This window comes from Petromyzon marinus, chromosome 36 (assembly GCF_048934315.1).
Source record: "Petromyzon marinus isolate PM22_M1 ecotype Great Lakes invasive population chromosome 36, UKy_Petmar_22M1.pri1.0, whole genome shotgun sequence".
NCBI classification, from domain to species: domain Eukaryota; kingdom Metazoa; phylum Chordata; class Hyperoartia; order Petromyzontiformes; family Petromyzontidae; genus Petromyzon; species Petromyzon marinus.
This window is the reverse complement of record NC_133702.1, coordinates 4,683,661-4,699,732: the sequence shown is the minus strand read 5'-3', so window position 1 is coordinate 4,699,732 and position 16,072 is coordinate 4,683,661. Positions and strand designations below refer to the sequence as shown.

At 50.2% G+C, this 16,072-nt stretch overlaps 1 protein-coding gene across 4 annotated transcripts in view; it reads left to right on the top strand.

Annotated features, from left to right (window-relative positions):
* EOGT (EGF domain specific O-linked N-acetylglucosamine transferase) overlaps positions 1-15,814 on the top strand; it is a 34,703-nt gene extending 18,889 nt beyond the window's left edge. For all 4 annotated transcript variants that reach the window (XM_032966658.2, XM_076072051.1, XM_032966659.2 and 1 more), the window contains 11 exons: positions 2,181-2,285; positions 4,899-5,005; positions 6,775-6,878; positions 7,179-7,271; positions 8,580-8,651; positions 9,460-9,546; positions 10,439-10,507; positions 11,755-11,816; positions 12,825-12,944; positions 14,360-14,462; positions 14,727-15,814. In XM_032966658.2, the coding sequence (XP_032822549.1) occupies positions 2,181-2,285; positions 4,899-5,005; positions 6,775-6,878; positions 7,179-7,271; positions 8,580-8,651; positions 9,460-9,546; positions 10,439-10,507; positions 11,755-11,816; positions 12,825-12,944; positions 14,360-14,462; positions 14,727-14,873 (1,069 nt within the window). In that variant the 3' untranslated portion in view covers positions 14,874-15,814. The remainder of the gene's footprint in view (positions 1-2,180; positions 2,286-4,898; positions 5,006-6,774; positions 6,879-7,178; positions 7,272-8,579; positions 8,652-9,459; positions 9,547-10,438; positions 10,508-11,754; positions 11,817-12,824; positions 12,945-14,359; positions 14,463-14,726) is intronic.
* The last annotated feature ends 258 nt before the right edge of the window (positions 15,815-16,072 follow it).

The window sequence follows — 16,072 nt, the reverse complement described above, 5'->3', positions numbered from 1 at the left end:
AAAGTCAATGTCATGTGAGCCTACTGAATTATAACAATGATCTGCCACGGCCGAGGTGTTGGTCCTACCGTGTTTAAGGTCTGCTTTGTGTTCACGAATGCGGTCCGAGACATGGCGTTTGGTTTCTCCAATGTAACTACTACCACAGAGGCAACTTAGTTTGTAGACACCAGGGTATTGTATGTCCGGAATCACATCTTTTACAGACGGAACCAGATCACGGATTTTTTGTAATGTGTTGAAACGGACCTGGATCTTGTGTTTATTCAAGATTTTGGAGATCTTTTTTGTGATCCCCGCAATGTAGGGTAAAGTGATGGTTTTGAAAGGCTCCTCAAGAGGGTTCTTCTTCATGGTTTGAGTGATAGCTTTGCGGATTGTATAGTCGGAGTAACCATTAGCCTTAAGAGCTTGGTGTACGTGCTTGAGTTCACTGCCTATGTGTTCCTGGTCGGATATGCATTGGGCTCTATGATACAGAGTCTTGATGAGAGAATTCTTCTGTGATGGATGGTGGTGGGAATCCGGTTTCAGATAAGCATCCATATGGGTAGCTTTCCTGTAGACAGAGTGGCTCATTGAACCATCAGGTCTCTTTTTAATTAGGACATCCAAAAAAGGTAGCTTGCCATCTTTTTGGACTTCCATGGTAAATCTGATGGCTGGGTGTATGGAATTGATGTGGTCGAAGAATTGGTCTAGACTGACGCCATCCAGACTGCCACTCTGCCCCAACCTTATGGAAGAGGTACGTGGATGACACTTTTGTCATCTGGCCACATGGCCGGCCTGCTCTGGTGTACATGCGGGTGAACATGCCGGTTGGCGAGGGGGGGAGGGGGAGTTTATCTATTGATGGTGTGAAAAGGGAATTTTAAGAGCTGCGAAAGTTTGGGGTACCACTACTTGAAAAATATACTGTACCATTGAAAATTAGTTTAATGTTTGGTTCGATTTAGAACATCTTCATCATGCTAAGTCGGCCAATCAAATGCTAATTTTTATGCTAATTCCTTTGTCAAGGCACCTTATTTCCTCGCACACAGCTTAAAGGTCGCGGTCTGAGCGTGGCTGTGTTTCACTCCAGCGCTGTCCTCGAGACAGTCTGGTCCCTTCACCTGATGAAGGCCGCTTGTGTTGTGGCCGAAGCGTCGTGATTTTTGTTGTTTTATTTTTTACCTACGTGACTTTACCGAATAGAACGAAAGAGTATGGATCCTTGCAGTCACGAAAGCTTCAAATCTAGAATTGAATTCACCATTACTGAGATGGCGCAGTGTTCTTACAGTCGAGCTGCGTGCAGTTCGGTGGCGACTGAAGGAGATACAATCAAGGAAGTAAGTGGAGATGACCAAAACGCCCGTCACGTTCTCATTTTGTCAACGAAACCATTGAAAGAGTGTTTATGTTTTCGCTGAAGAAGAACATTCTTTTGCCAGATGCAGGTAAACGAGTCGCCGCTGGCCTGGTTTAATTCAGGTAAAACTGGATGGTCGCGCGACGACCTGGAGTGGAGATTTGCATGCTGGCAGGTTATACGGCAGTTGAGTAATAGCACGTGTGACACCTTTTAGATTTGAACGACACGATGGCCCATGATCGTCCATTTCCGTAATTGCGTGCCTACATTTCTGCACAAGGAACCCCCGATCACCTTACAAGAGCGCTCACACCATGGCAGGTACTCATTTGAGGCCGAGTCGACCGAGAGGAAGCCCAGGACCAGTGCTGATGTCACTCCCCGCTAACGGCAGCTGTGGCTGAGAATCAAACTCACGGCTCAGAGTTGATAGCGCAGTGCCATAACCGTTGTGCCGCTGCTCCACCACTACCCATGTGCACAAAGATAAAAGATCCCCTACATCGCGACATACAGGATGGTGGGACAAGCGCTGTTGGCGAGCACCTACGAAGGCCGATTCGGCACGCGAGGGAGGGGGTGGTGTGGCCAGCTCCACGCACCGGCCGCCTTTGCCTTCTCAATGCTGATGTTTACACGCCGCACCAGGTGTTCCTCCGAGGCTGCGTTGGACCTGGCGGAGGCCCAGGACGGGTTCAGATTATCGCCGCCGGTGTTGGGCACGAGCGGGAATCGAACCTCGGCATCGGCGGGTTTCGCAGCGAACCGCTCGATCACTCGCCTTCCGTGACTGTGCTTTTCCCCCCCCTCCTGCGGCCAGGTTTAGCGAAGACTTCTTCGAGGCCGGGGAGATTGGCGGCCGCTGTGACCTGGACGCGGCCGCGTTGGCGGCTGAGGGGGAGCACAAGAGCCCCCTGCAGTCGTGGTGAGACCCCAACCACCACCCCCCCCCCCCCTCGTCCGTCGGCCTTTGACGGTTCGCCGGGTCGGGCGAGTCACAAAAAAAGCGACAGGAGTGCAAAATAGAGAAAATGGTAAGCAAGTCGCTAACTATAAATAGATAAAACGTTACTTAATTATGTAAGTCCGATTTAGCAAGGCAACAATAACATCAACAACAAAACAGTCCCAGACCACACGAAGATAACACACAGTAGTAGTTCCTCAATATATGTAGAGTCTACGATGCGAAAGAAGTTCATCATACTTGCATACATCCATACTTCGACATACGCAAAGCCCATTCGTTAAGTCTGGAAGCCAAGCTCGTCACGCTTTTTTTCAGAGCGTATCAAAGAGATGCACCACGGGTGGCTGCGATCGATCTGAGCGGACACTTCTTCACATCACGACTACAACACGATACCAACAAAAACTAAAGGGACTCCTCTAGATGTGAACATTTGACTTATGAACTTTCAGACATATACGAACAAACCTGTTCGTGTGTCCACTTGCCTGTTCAGACCGAGAGTCATAAGTTCAACCGCCGCGAAATAGATGATGGTGGTGGCATTGACATTTGCAGAACACAAAAAAACAGTGGCATCTACATCCACAGAAGATTACGTAGCTCTTAAATCCATTCCCCGTGTTTAGTGTACATGCCGTACAACATGTTTGGAATCGACAGCAGTAAAGTTTGACTTACGAACAGACCTCTGGAACCAATCTCGTCCGTAAGTAGAGGAGTCTCTCTATTGTAGAAACAAACGAGAATCGTTTTTTTCCCGCACAGGAAGGCCTCGCCGAGTCGTAAGACTCGCTTTCGGGAGAGTCCTGCCTTGCGGATGTTTGTTTGTTCTACTCGCGAGTGTTTGGCTCGAGGAGGAGAGTCGAGAGAGGAAGCCGGAGAACCGGGGCGAAAACCCTGAGAGGAAAGGGGGAAAGCGGTGGGCACCGAAGCGTCTGCCCGTACAGATTCAAGAACCCATCGCCAAAAAACCCCGGCTGCCAACGCATGCTCATGAATAATTCATCAATGGTTGCCATTCATTAAAAACCCCCTATAGTCACCTCCGCAGCAAGGCCGAAGCCCTCAGAGTGAAACGAAAATTTCCACACCTCGCCTCCCTCTTGTGCAACCTCCAAACCCTAAACCTCCACCAAAATAACGGTCCCCTAGCCCCACCAACTTCCCCGTCGGTACTCCCAGTAGTTTGTATAAATGTAACACCGCTCGCGAGTAACCGGTAAACCATTCGGCTGAAAATTAATTTGGGAAGATGACTGCTTTCATTTCCTAATTTGCATCGGTGCTGATGCAACACTACCTTCAAACAATATACATTCTTTGCAACAAGTAATAATGTGTTGCTGCTCTGCTGTTTGTTTACCACCTCGTCGTGCAAGCCTATAACACCTGGTGTTCCCAGGCAAATTTCCAGTCCAAGTACTCACCACGCTCAACTCTGCTACAATATTGGTAAATAGGAACGGTTTAACACGTAGGCATTCGTGACCAATATCATCCGCGTAAATATAAATGTGTCGTTAAACCTGCCACCACCCAACGCAGCCAATTAGTAAGATTGTAATTTATATGCATTCATTAATCCCACCCCCCCCCCCACGAAGCACGTGAAGGACTCACAAGTGACGTCATCACATCTACCCCTCTATTTAAGGAACGAAACAGGAGGATTTATCCACAAATCTGGTTGCCACCTGATAATGCTGGTGGTAATTACTGGCGAAACGTCGTACTCGGATTGTAACTGTTGTGGATTTGCTCTCCAACACACCGGTGTGCTAACGAATTGGCACGTTCTGTTTACGTGACAAACCTTACTAGTTGGCTAGTAAGGTTTGTCACGTAAACGACACGTTTAACGACACGTTTATATTTACGCGATCTAACCCAAAAAAACCTCTGGTAAATAGGAAGTGGTAAAGCATCAAAACCAGGCAGCCCAACGGTGCTTCACTTGGGGGGCTTAATTTTTTATCTCGGCTCAGCGAGCCAGCGAAAATGTTTTCACGCCCGGCACGCCGTCTAAGTTCGGGCTCATCTCTCCCTCTCCTGCCTCTTGGGCAGAGGTGTCGAAGTCAATCGAACAGCTGCCCGGTTTGGATTCAAATGCAGCTTCCACGGGCCACACGTGGAAATGAAAAGCATAATAACACGGTATTAATTTACCGAACATTGGCTCACGTCAACCACCCACGTAATGAACCAAGTGATATGTATAGCGACTTGCTGAGTGCTGCGGCTGCTTCCTTCCTGATGCCTGACACCTCTTTGTTTGGACCACTGCGTCGGGCGTGGCAAATCTGCCACTTCAATTTCCGGTTTAAATTCAGGTTGAATTGAGGTTGAATCTTTAAAAAGTTTTATTTTTCTAAATAAGTCATAAACGTTGAAACACGTGGCGGGCCGGAGGGAAGGGGCTTGGGGCGCCCGAGTCTGGCCCGCGTGCCGGGTGTTAGACACCCATACGCTAGGGCCAACCCCAGTCTACGAGCAGCCCAGAACATCTCCCTGGCTTAACATCTCCACGTGCCGGTGTCTCTGCACCACCCCCCCCCCACACCCCAGGTTTGCGGAGTTGCAGAGCTTCACACAGCTGGAGCGGCAGCCGGAGGAGAGTGGCCGCTGCGACCTGGTGGTGGAGACGCCGACTTACTTCATGAAGCTCGACGCAGGTGCTCGGCAAAGCGGCCCCCTCGTGCCGCATTCCTCCAGCCCAGGGGGCGTCGGCAACCCGCGGCCGCGGTGCCGCGTGCGGCTCTTCAAGGGCTGCTCCGTGACGTCGTTTATTTGAGGACCGCCGTCTCGAATTCACCACAGTGCTGTGTGCGGCTCTTGAAATATCGAGTTATTTTTTGTTACCGAATTCGAACAAAAAATGGACCTTCTTTGTTAATTTGGTTGTCGACCCCCTGCTCCAGTCCTGACTAAAGATTCTGATTCTGATACTCCCCTCCCACCGTCTCCTTTCCCAAGCTTTTATACAACAGCCATGCTCCACTCGAGACACGTGCTGCACCCTTTATCTCTTACAACTTTGATGGTGCCGTTTGTTACTGGCGGCCGCTTGTAGGTTTGGGGCCTTTGGGCCCTCTACTCGGCAAACATATTACGAAGAACGACTGCACTAGGGTTGCTGCGACATGGCGGCACAGTCTGCTCTCCTCTAACGCGGTAGTTGTGTCCCTGAAGAACACCGCGTGATGGAAAAATCGCGTTATAATATATAAAATGAGGTAAAGCACAGTCCGCGATGACGCGTGAGATGCATCCAGCAGTATCCCGCCTTGTGCGACGCTATGCCGGGGCAGCCGTACGACCGCTTGTTCCTACTCGCGCGACGGAGTTCCCTTCGATGAATCGCGTTACATCCAATTCGCGTTATGGTGGTGGTTGTGGGTGGCGGTAGCGTAGGAGCGGTTAGCGCGCTGCGCTACGAACCCGGAGACCCCCCCCCCCCAAGTTCGATTCGTGCTCACGGCCACCAACACCAGTGATTAGCAATTATCAGAACCGGTCGTGGGCCCTCCTCCTAGGTTGACTCAGCTGCGAATGAGTACCTGGTGCGGTGTGTAGTAAAACATCGCCACTAGGGAGACAAAGGCGGCCGGGCGTGGTGTTGGCCACCCACCCCCTCATGTGCCGTGCCGGCCTTTATAGGTGCTCGCTAACAGTACTTGCCCCTACAGTCTGCTAAGGCTATATGGGGGATCTTTGTCTTTGTATGAATGTACGGTATTTTGAAGTTCTTTCGCACCGTATGTAGCCAACCGTGCTAACCGGAGGTGCTAATGTTGAACAAACCTGGAGAATTAAGTTTGATCTGCGGTGTCCTTATGCATTCTGCTCAAGCTTTCTCCCCCTGCGCAATGAGATATAGCAAGCGGCGCCTATCATGTAATGCTATGAATTTTTGTACCGACATTTTTTTACTTGACCGTAATAAGATCATTTAAAAGGTGGCCCCCTCTGCATTTAGCAGGGGCTGCAGGGGGGCTCAGGCCCCCCTCCAGCCTCTTTAACGCTACGGAGCTGACGACACATCGAAATGTCCACGATGCTCATATTATCCGTTTTGCAACTTTGTTGCATCGTTTTGCGGTCTATGAGAATCAGAATATTTATTTGTACTGGAGGAATCCGATGAGCTCTGAAGCTCTTTTTTCACAGATGTCCAGCAGGACCGGGTCAGAACGTTACAAAAACAAACAGTACAAAAACACAATAGGCGCGCAAAGTATAGCAAAGGTAAATAAATAACTTAAAAACATATATACAAGTAAAACTAAACCATCTTTCCAGATAAAGCCCACCGAGCTATTAACTTATTGTTCGGAAGCCACCTGGCACACAAATGATAGCCCAACAAAAAAAAAATCGCGTGTGGAAATTTCACAGCGGCCAAAATGAATCTGCACAATGTCAATGCGTGCGCTGCCTACAGGAGTCAACATGTACCACCACTTCTGCGACTTCGTCAACCTCTACACCTCGCAGCACATCAACGGCTCCTTCTCGCAGGACGTCAACATCGTCATGTGGGACACGGTGAGCGCACGGCCGCGACCCCCCCCCCCCCCACCTGCCCGTTTTAGTCTCGTCACGTCCGATCAGCACGGTTGGCTACGTACGGTGCGAAAGAAGTTCAACGTCCGCACGTACAGCACAGCCTGTGGTACTGGGAAGACAATTTTTTGTCGGGGGATGGCGCTGGCCACACAACCACTGCCCTTCGCGTGTTGCGCCAGTCTTAACGTGTGCTCGCTCACCGCGCCTTAGTCCCCACGGGGGAATCTTTATGCAACTCTGTGAATGTGTGTGTGTGTGTGCGCGTGTGTGCTCTTGAAGAGTTTCTATGGCTATGGAGACTTTTTCAGCGACACCTGGAGTGCCTTCACCAACTTCAACATCACCCACCTCAAGGACTACGACCAGAAGCGGGTACGCGCCTCGCCCTGGGGTCACGGTCAGCGCTAACGGCATCGTCAGAAGTATAACGATTACAGGGACTCCTCTACTTATGAACTTTCAGAGACGCTATTAAACCTTGTGCAGTTGCCTGTTTGGACCGAGAATCGTAAGTTCCACCGCCACACGATAGATGGCGGTGGTGGCATCTACATCTAGAGAACGTGAAGAACCAGTGGCATCTACATCTACAGGAGATTATACAACTTTTAAAGCCATTCCTCGTGTTTAGTGTACATGCCGTACAACACGTTAGGAATCGACAGGAGCAAAGTTGGACTTACGAACAAATCGACTTTCGAACAGACCTCTGGAACCTAACGTGTTCGTAAATAAAGGAGTCTCCGTATTGTGAAAAAAATATTTTTTGCAGTAAGGTGCGGTGAGTGATAATGATAATTTTCATATTTCGAGTGATTTCGGAACCAGCTCTGGCACTCCCCTCTTCACCAACCCGCACTCCCCAGCATGAAGTATGCTCAAACAAGCCTACTGCACACCTGTCAACCCATACGGTTTATCCATATTCGCTGAAGAGGTGGGAGAAGACAAATCCGGGTAATTTAATATTGCTCGATTTTTTGTTTTCATTTGGGCTCCTATGAATGTAATTTTTTTGCCAGAACATTCTTAAAATCTTAGAGAATTATTACATTTTAAAAAACCAGATTACCTTTAGTTCTCCGAGTACAGGAGGATTTATGAGAAGATCATGAATGAGACAGCTGTCTCTTATTTTCTTCTAGTACACAGAAGAAGAAGAAGAAAAAAGTAAAACAGACAATCGGCTGTTTATAGACAAGAGATTGTTTGGACAAATGAAAACAAAAATACAAAGCATTTTTTTAGTCCATTAGCCTATTGTCATTGTAGAAGAGATATTTTCCAGTTGTTTTTGGGTGAAGCAGCCCAAGCAAAATGTTTATTTACTAGGTAAGGCCCACTGAGCTATGTAGCTCTTTTTCAGAAGCGACCTGGCCATCACAAATGATAGCTCAACAAAGTGGCTTATCACGTGGAAATTTGTCACAGCCAAATATACTCTTAAACGAGTGTTGTTGAATCTAAATGTGGAGGGAAAAACCAAAGGACCCGGAAAAAAATCCACGCGACCACGGGGAGAGAGAGAGAGACACGCAAACTCCAAATATACAGCAAGCGTCAGGGTCGGGATGGAACCCACGACTTCCTGCATACCAGGCGAGGGAGATAACATCTCGCCACCGCGGCGGTGCTAGTGCGAGTGGCGTCTCGTGCCCTTGTCCCCGTGGCCGTGCGCAGGTGTGCTTCAGGGAGGCCATCTTCCCGCTGCTGCCCAGGATGCGCTACGGCCTCTTCTACAACACCCCCCTCGTGAGTGCACGCACACGGCCGAGATAACGCGCACACACGCACATCCGCATCCCTATTGTTAATCGACTGCTGGATGGGGAGGGAGGGCGGGCGGGCCCTTCCCACGCTGTCTGTGGAGGTTGTTCGGCCGTACTTTACCGCACGGGGTCAGTGCAGAATGGTGGAGGCGTGTGGCACGTCGACATAGGAGTACGGTACAATACAGTAGAGTACTGACGGTGGATTGTGCCGCAATGATCTCTGCTAATAACCTAGTCCCCTGCAGCAGCAGCAGCAGCCTACAGCGCCATGTTTGTGCATGGTGGTCGCCACGTATGCACGCACGCAACAGAAACTGTCGATTTTACAATTCCCTTTTTAATCGAATAAACAGTATGGGTTTTTTTTAGCAGGCAATATGATTCATAATCGATTTTTGATCTTGCCACATTTTTGTCGTGAAGCCCTCCACCACACCCAGGCATAGCCAAACACAAGCGAGCCTGACTCTGCTCGTGAGGCACCTCCGGTTGGCCACGTACGGCGCGAAAGAAAGTTCAGCGCGCAGTTCACGTGAAATTGTGACGCGTGCAAGCGGCGCGTGACGACGCGCCAATCGTTACCATTATTAGCTCCCGGGCGAGTCGAGGAGCAGTTCTCACAACCGAGATTGAGCGGCTGTTAGGTTCGATGTTTTTCAGCCTCGAACATCTCCGGTCAGAAACCAGGATGTCACAATACAAAAGTCTCTTAAACTGCGGAGTGCCTGCTAGCCAGACGGCAGGTGGGGGAGCGGAGTGGCCGTTGACCCCAGGGCGTCTGCGTGCAGGTTCCCACCTGCTCAGGCACGGGGCTCTTCCGGGCCTTCTCCCAGCACGTGCTGCACCGTCTCCGCGTCGCGCAGGAGTGGCCCAAGGTCCCCGGAGGAACCCGCGGCGAATCCCCGCGCACACACGTCACACGACACGTGACGCACGATGCACAACACACGTCACACAACACATGACGCACAACACACGACGCACAACACGACACATGATGCACAACACACGGTGCGCAGCACACGACACATGACACAACGCACGACACATGACACATGACGCACGACACATGACACATGACGCACGACACATGACACATGACGCACGACACCCTTCGCGTGCTTTGCACAAGGCCAATGTTGCCCTGCAAGCGGTTTGGCCCAGAGGGAGCTCTCCCAGATCGGCAAAGGGGGCGCTCAGCCGTGGCATGCATTGAAAAGTTAAAAGTGTCTCCCTGTCAAAACAAGTAACGGAGTGGTATGAATCTTCATTTGTTGGCCCTGAGCCGGCAATGGGTACGTCTCTCCATTGGGCTTCAGTTGATAATCCAGTGCATCATTACATAGCCTACCACCCACTGTTACTTTGACAGCACGTGATTGGGGGGAGTCGTGTGCCTACCACATTACTCACCGCAGTGTGATGTGTGTGTGCGTATGCTGGGGAGTGTGGGGAGCGGTAGTGTAGCGGTTAGAACACTGCACTACGAACCCTGCCGCCCGGGTTCAATTCCCACTTACGGACACCAGCAGTGACGATTATCGAAACCAGTCCTGGGCCTCCCCAAGGTTGACTCGGCCTCGAATGAGTACCAGGTGCAGTGTGTAAACATTACCACTAGGGAGAAAAAGGCATCCGGGTGTGGTGCTGGCCACCCACCTCCTCGTGTGCCGTGCCTGCCTTCATAGGTGCTGCTCGCTAACAGTCTGTTAAGGCTGCACAGTGGGGGACCTTTGTCTTTGTGCTGCGCGTGAGTGGCGGCTGCAGGCTGACAAGGTGCGCGTGACGCTTCTCGAGCGCAGCACACAGTTCCGCCGCATCCTCAACCAGGACGAGGTGAGGCTACCCTGGCGATGTGGACTCGCTCATGCACACACACACACTGACGCACGACCCACTGACAGTCGTGTCTACAGCTCTGTGGCCAGACTTCGTCGGGTCACAGAGGCTAAGAAAGGCCGGGCTGTGTCCGCACCTCCGATGAGCACGGTTGGCTTACTTGCGGTGCGAAGGACATTTAACACACATTACTTGGATGGGTGACCAAGATATAAATATTGCATTACTGCAAGTGAGATGAGCGAGGTAATGCATTTTGTGAGAATGTCAGCTAAGGTAGAAATGCGTTGAATTGGAGAAGGGTTGATTAGTTCAGGGGTCAGAGCACTGAGCCATCACTGCTGAGATACCGGATTCGAATCTTGAGTTTCAACCACGCATGACTATACAACACTCTCATCAAAGGTGCGAGTTAATGGTCTCAGCCTGGTCGCCAACAACTGCAAAATCAATTCCCCACATATTTAGTTTGGCCTTTTTTTTACGTGAGAAAGTCTCGTACCTCCGAGCCTATCATCCCTCTGGGGTCAATAAATTACATACCAGTGGTTCTGTGAAAATCTGCGGATGCGGCTGTTTACTGACGTGGAGTAATACATTGCTGCACTTTCACAGTTTTTGGCTGATGTTGCAGTGCGTAATCCCAATTCAGTAAATGTTGCCGCGTTGGGATGTTTGGCCAATACCAGATGCATTGTACGATTCTTTTTGTTTAGCTATGGGAGGAAACCAGAGAACCCGGACGAAACTCAATCAGAACAGGGGGAGAGCATACAAACTGCACACACAAAAAACTTTCGAGTTTATTAAACTAAACTATTACCTATTTTTATTTAGACCAAGTAAGGCCCCACTGAGCTATTTACCTCTTTTTCAGAAGCGACCTGGCCACAAATGATAGCTCAACGAAGCGGCTTATCACATGGAAATTTATAGCAGCAAAATACTCTAAACACACATTTCTAAATGTGGAGGGTGAAACCGGAGGATCCGGAGAAAAATCCACGCCACCACAAGGAGAGACGTACAAACTCCGAATATACAGCAGCAGGCGTCGGGGTCGGGATCGAACACATGACCTTCTGTATACCAGGCGAGGTAGTTAACACCTCCCCACCGCGGCGAGTCGGGAATCGAACCCAGGCCCTTCTTGCTGTGAGGCGCGAGTCTTATCACTGTGCCATCGGCCTGCCGCCCCAGACGATGCCAGTAGCCCGATTGATTGCTGTGATTGTCACCGGCAGCTCATCAAGGCCATGAAGACGGTGTCTTGGCTGGAGGTTCGGCTTGTGGACTTCAACAGCAGGTGAGCCGCTTTCCCGTGACACGGGGCGTCGTTTTGTATCGACTACACGTAACGACCCATTGATTACAAGGCACGTATATTAATAATAATATTGAGTTCATTTTTCTTTTATAGAGTAGCGTCATTTACAAGGAGCTCTTTTGCCAGCGTGAGCAAATATTGCGGCTAAAACTTTCCATCGTGCCAGTTAATATGTCTCTGTGTACAAGGACTGATGTATAAAATCCTGCAGGCTCACGCAGACACACGGAGACCAGCCTAGTGGCAAGATGGGTTATTTACCTGTGTCACGCAGTCACGCTTGAGAACGACATCTCGTCTCGCGCGATCGTTTTGTGTCAGTGGCCAATCACCCAGTCGCAAGGCCTTCCTGTTTGTAGGATAAATCTCTTCACTGTTTCTATAAGGAGTATTGTTGACATGCAGTCATATTTAGAAGTTGTGATTTCAACTTGTATTGTACTAACTCGGTGGCGTAGCGATCGGGTGTGCAGGCGGTGCAACTGCACTGAGGCCAACAGGCGAGGGGGTACGAAGAGGCTAGAAGGTGGATGGGGGGGATCCATACTCTTTGGTTCTATTCAGTAAAGTCATGTAGGTAAAAAATAAAACAACACAAATCACGACGTTTCGGCCACAACACAAGTGGCCTTCATCAGGTGAAGGGACCGTGCTGTCACGAGGACAGCGTTGGAATTAAGAAAGTCAAGCCAGGTCGCTCTCCTTTAAGCTGTGTGGGAGGAAACCAAACGCTTGTACAAAGGAATTAGCATAAAGTGCTACAACAGTTTTGTTCCCTGCGGCAGAGCGATATCCACCACCTTGCGCCGGCAGCGCAAGTCCCCCTCCACTCGCGTGACACTCGTATTGCCGTCAGGTCCCACCGCCCCGACCCTGCATCCTCCAGCCATCGTAGCTCCTAGTGAGCGCTCGCTTAATGATCTTGTCGTCTTTTCTTCATTCGTTCGTTTGTTGTGCTGCTGCTGCTGCTGCTGCGGTGCACCGCAGGCACATTGGGTTTGTCGATCAGCTGAAGGTCACGCACAACTCCGACATCTTCATCGGCATGCACGGCGCTGGTCTCACCCACCTGCTCTTCCTCCCCGACTGGGCCGTGGTCTTCGAGCTGTGAGTTCCCCGTAGCCCCGCACGCATGGCCACATATTTCACCTCCTGGTTGAATAAAGTGCATGAAAACTTAAGGTTTATTGAATGGTTGGGAACCATTGAAGAGTACTTGAGTTAAGGTCTAGATTCTGATTGTTGTGACCTAGATTTAAAAAAAAAACTGCCATTCCAAATTTTACCACAAATAATGACAAAAACACGCATCTGCCACTGTTTTTACGTAGGAGAGCATTAGTGAGTACCAGTAGTCTCTTTTCAGGGGGATTCTGAGTTGGAATGTTTGGCCACTTTCTCTTGAAGGAACATTTTGTATTTGGGAGAAAACCAGAGTTACCCAGAAAGAGGCTTCCCAGGCAATGGCATGCCCCTCGTAAAATCCGGTTCACAAACCATCATGCCCCCTGTCATCTCGTGGCCACGCCGAAGCCCAGCAGGTTTGCCAGTTTCACACCATTTATTGCCCCGTTCACGTTGCCCACCGTGTTTTTGCGCTGCAGCCGTAGGTGGTGGTAGATTATTATTTTATAATTGTTTGCTGTTATACTTCCGGTGTAGCTCGGTGAGCCCTACCCCGGGTGAACACACACACACACACGCACACACACGCACACACGCACACACACGCACACACGCACACACGCGCACACACACACACACGCACACACACACGCACACACACGCACACGCACGCACACACATGCACACGCACACACGCACACGCACGCACACGCACGCACACGCACGCACACACGCGCACACGCGCACATGTGCGCATACACACACGCACACACAAAACACACGGCCGTGTGATCCACCAATTTGGTTTAGAGGGTTATGTCACTGTGCCCAACAAGTAAATGCTTTTTATTGTCCTTTATAAGACAGGGAGATTGTGTGGTCTTATTGTGTACCGTCACAGCCTTGCAGCTCATTGGGAGCCCTTGCTGCTGAAATGAATCATCCATCTGAATCGAAATGTTATTATTACCTATTTATTCTACTCTAGTCTTTCTACACAGCTGCTGCTGTTTCCAGCTACTCCGCGATCAGTGTACCGCACAGACACACGCAGGAGGTGACAATGCGGAGGGGGAGTAGATTTGGTTGTCCTTCCCCCCCCCCCCTCCGCACTTCCGATTAGCACGGTTGGCTATATGCGGTGCGAAAGATGTTCAACATACACACATACAGAGGACTCTGTGCATTGGGCAGTAATATGCATACCACACGGGAGGGGTCTGTGAGCAGGAACTAACAACAGATGCAGTTTGTTAGAACAGGATGAAGTTTTTTGATTGCCTACATAAACCACTTGGGTTAGAAGATGGGTGTTTGAGGCAGGAGTAACGTACGTGTTACTGCGCAGGCGAGAGAGCTTCGACGAGCTAATCCCCATGCCTCGTGGTCCCACCCAGCCACAACTGCGACGATCGCCACTGCTACATGGACCTGGCTAACCTGCGCGGTGTGCACTACATGACCTGGATGAAGGACAGCTTGGTGTTCCCGCAGGACAAGGTGAGTCTCAGCCACTCGTGCGCTCGCTCTCGGCTCGGCCTGGAAACTAAGTAGGGTTGAGCTTAGTTAGGCGTCTGGATGGGAAGTGTTTGGCTGTGTCAGACTCGCGAAGGCAGCCTTTACAATTCATCATCGTCATCATCCGCCACGGTCAATCCACTGCTGGATTAAAGCCTTCCCGGAGCCGTCTGCATCCCACGCCGGTCCGCAGGTATCGGTTGAAAAGTTCAACGCTTTTGTGCTGTTGTTTTCATTTCCTTCCAGGGCCACCACCCGACCATGGGAGAGCACCCGAAGTTCACCAACTACTCGTTTGACGTGGGCGAGTTCATGCGCATGGTCATTCTGGCGGCGGACAAGGTCCTCCACCACCCCAGGTGGCCCGCCAAGAGACGGCACGAAGAGCTGTGACCTCGGCTGACGCCGGCCAGCCGGAGCTTTTTTTGTCGGGGACGCCGTGGCAAGGCCAGCCGTGCGAGCCGCACCAGAAATCCGGCTGCCCGATCGGTTTGTTTCGTCAAATTACAGAAGGACGTTTTTATTGTTTCTCCCCCCCCCCCGATACATTGTGAGCCATTCCAAATCCAGAAAACTTCCATTTTAAGATGGGAAGGTCTCATCAAAGCGGCGTGTAGATGGTCTCTCACGGAGGAGGGACATCAAATTTGAGCAGGTTCAGTTGTCGACTACGGCTGGGAAGGTTCTGAATCTTTAAAATTGGAATCAGAGCAGCATATGATGATGCTGCCTGAATCCCAGTTGAATGGAGGTGTTTGTCTAAAATTATATTGTTTTCATACTGAAGTTCCAAAGGGAATGACATGACCTGATCAAAGAAGTATGAATGATATAAGATGTTGATTTATTTAACTGAATCTTTGCACATTTGCAACCAGATTTATGGATTTTGTTACTTTAAAAGCCATGTATTTTGTTTTTGTCATGGAAGTATCTTGAAAGTATGTATACATTGTTATTGTTATTTTGGTGGCTTTTTGGACCAGGGCGAATGTGTTTACCTAAAGTAAAAAAAGCGTAGAAAAGAACGTGAGAACTTACGTCAAATGGTGGCGGCACTCCAGGTTTTACCCACAAGCCTTTGCTCCCCACTCCTGTGTCCTTTCTTCCACCCTCTCCTAATTCCTTATGCATCCCTTGGCTAACCGCTGTGCACTTATTCCTCGTTTTCACGACCACTGGCAAAGCAGGCCTTGCCGAACCAGCAACACGGCACCACCAGTCCGTCAGTTGCCACACTCCGTGCCCTGTGAGACTCTGCTGGCTTGACTTCTCGCCCATATATTTAGGCAACAATGTAGAAATCATCTTGAAAAATACATTTGTTGCTCTCCGATGCGTATCAGGTTTTGTAACCCCATGCTGTTCCGCGGAGTGTCCAACGTTTCGCTTCACGTTGCTCTGGGAGTCTCCCTCAGGAACTTGGAAGTTGCGCGTGGCGGGAGCGAAACGTCGGGACGTGGTGCCGAATTGCGCGCGGCGCGACCCCTGAAAACACGCTGGAGAGACGCGCAGCACTTCCGCGAAACTCACGCAGCAACCTTGCTCTTTTGGTTAAGTTCCAGAAAGCGAAAAGGTGACATTTGACTACT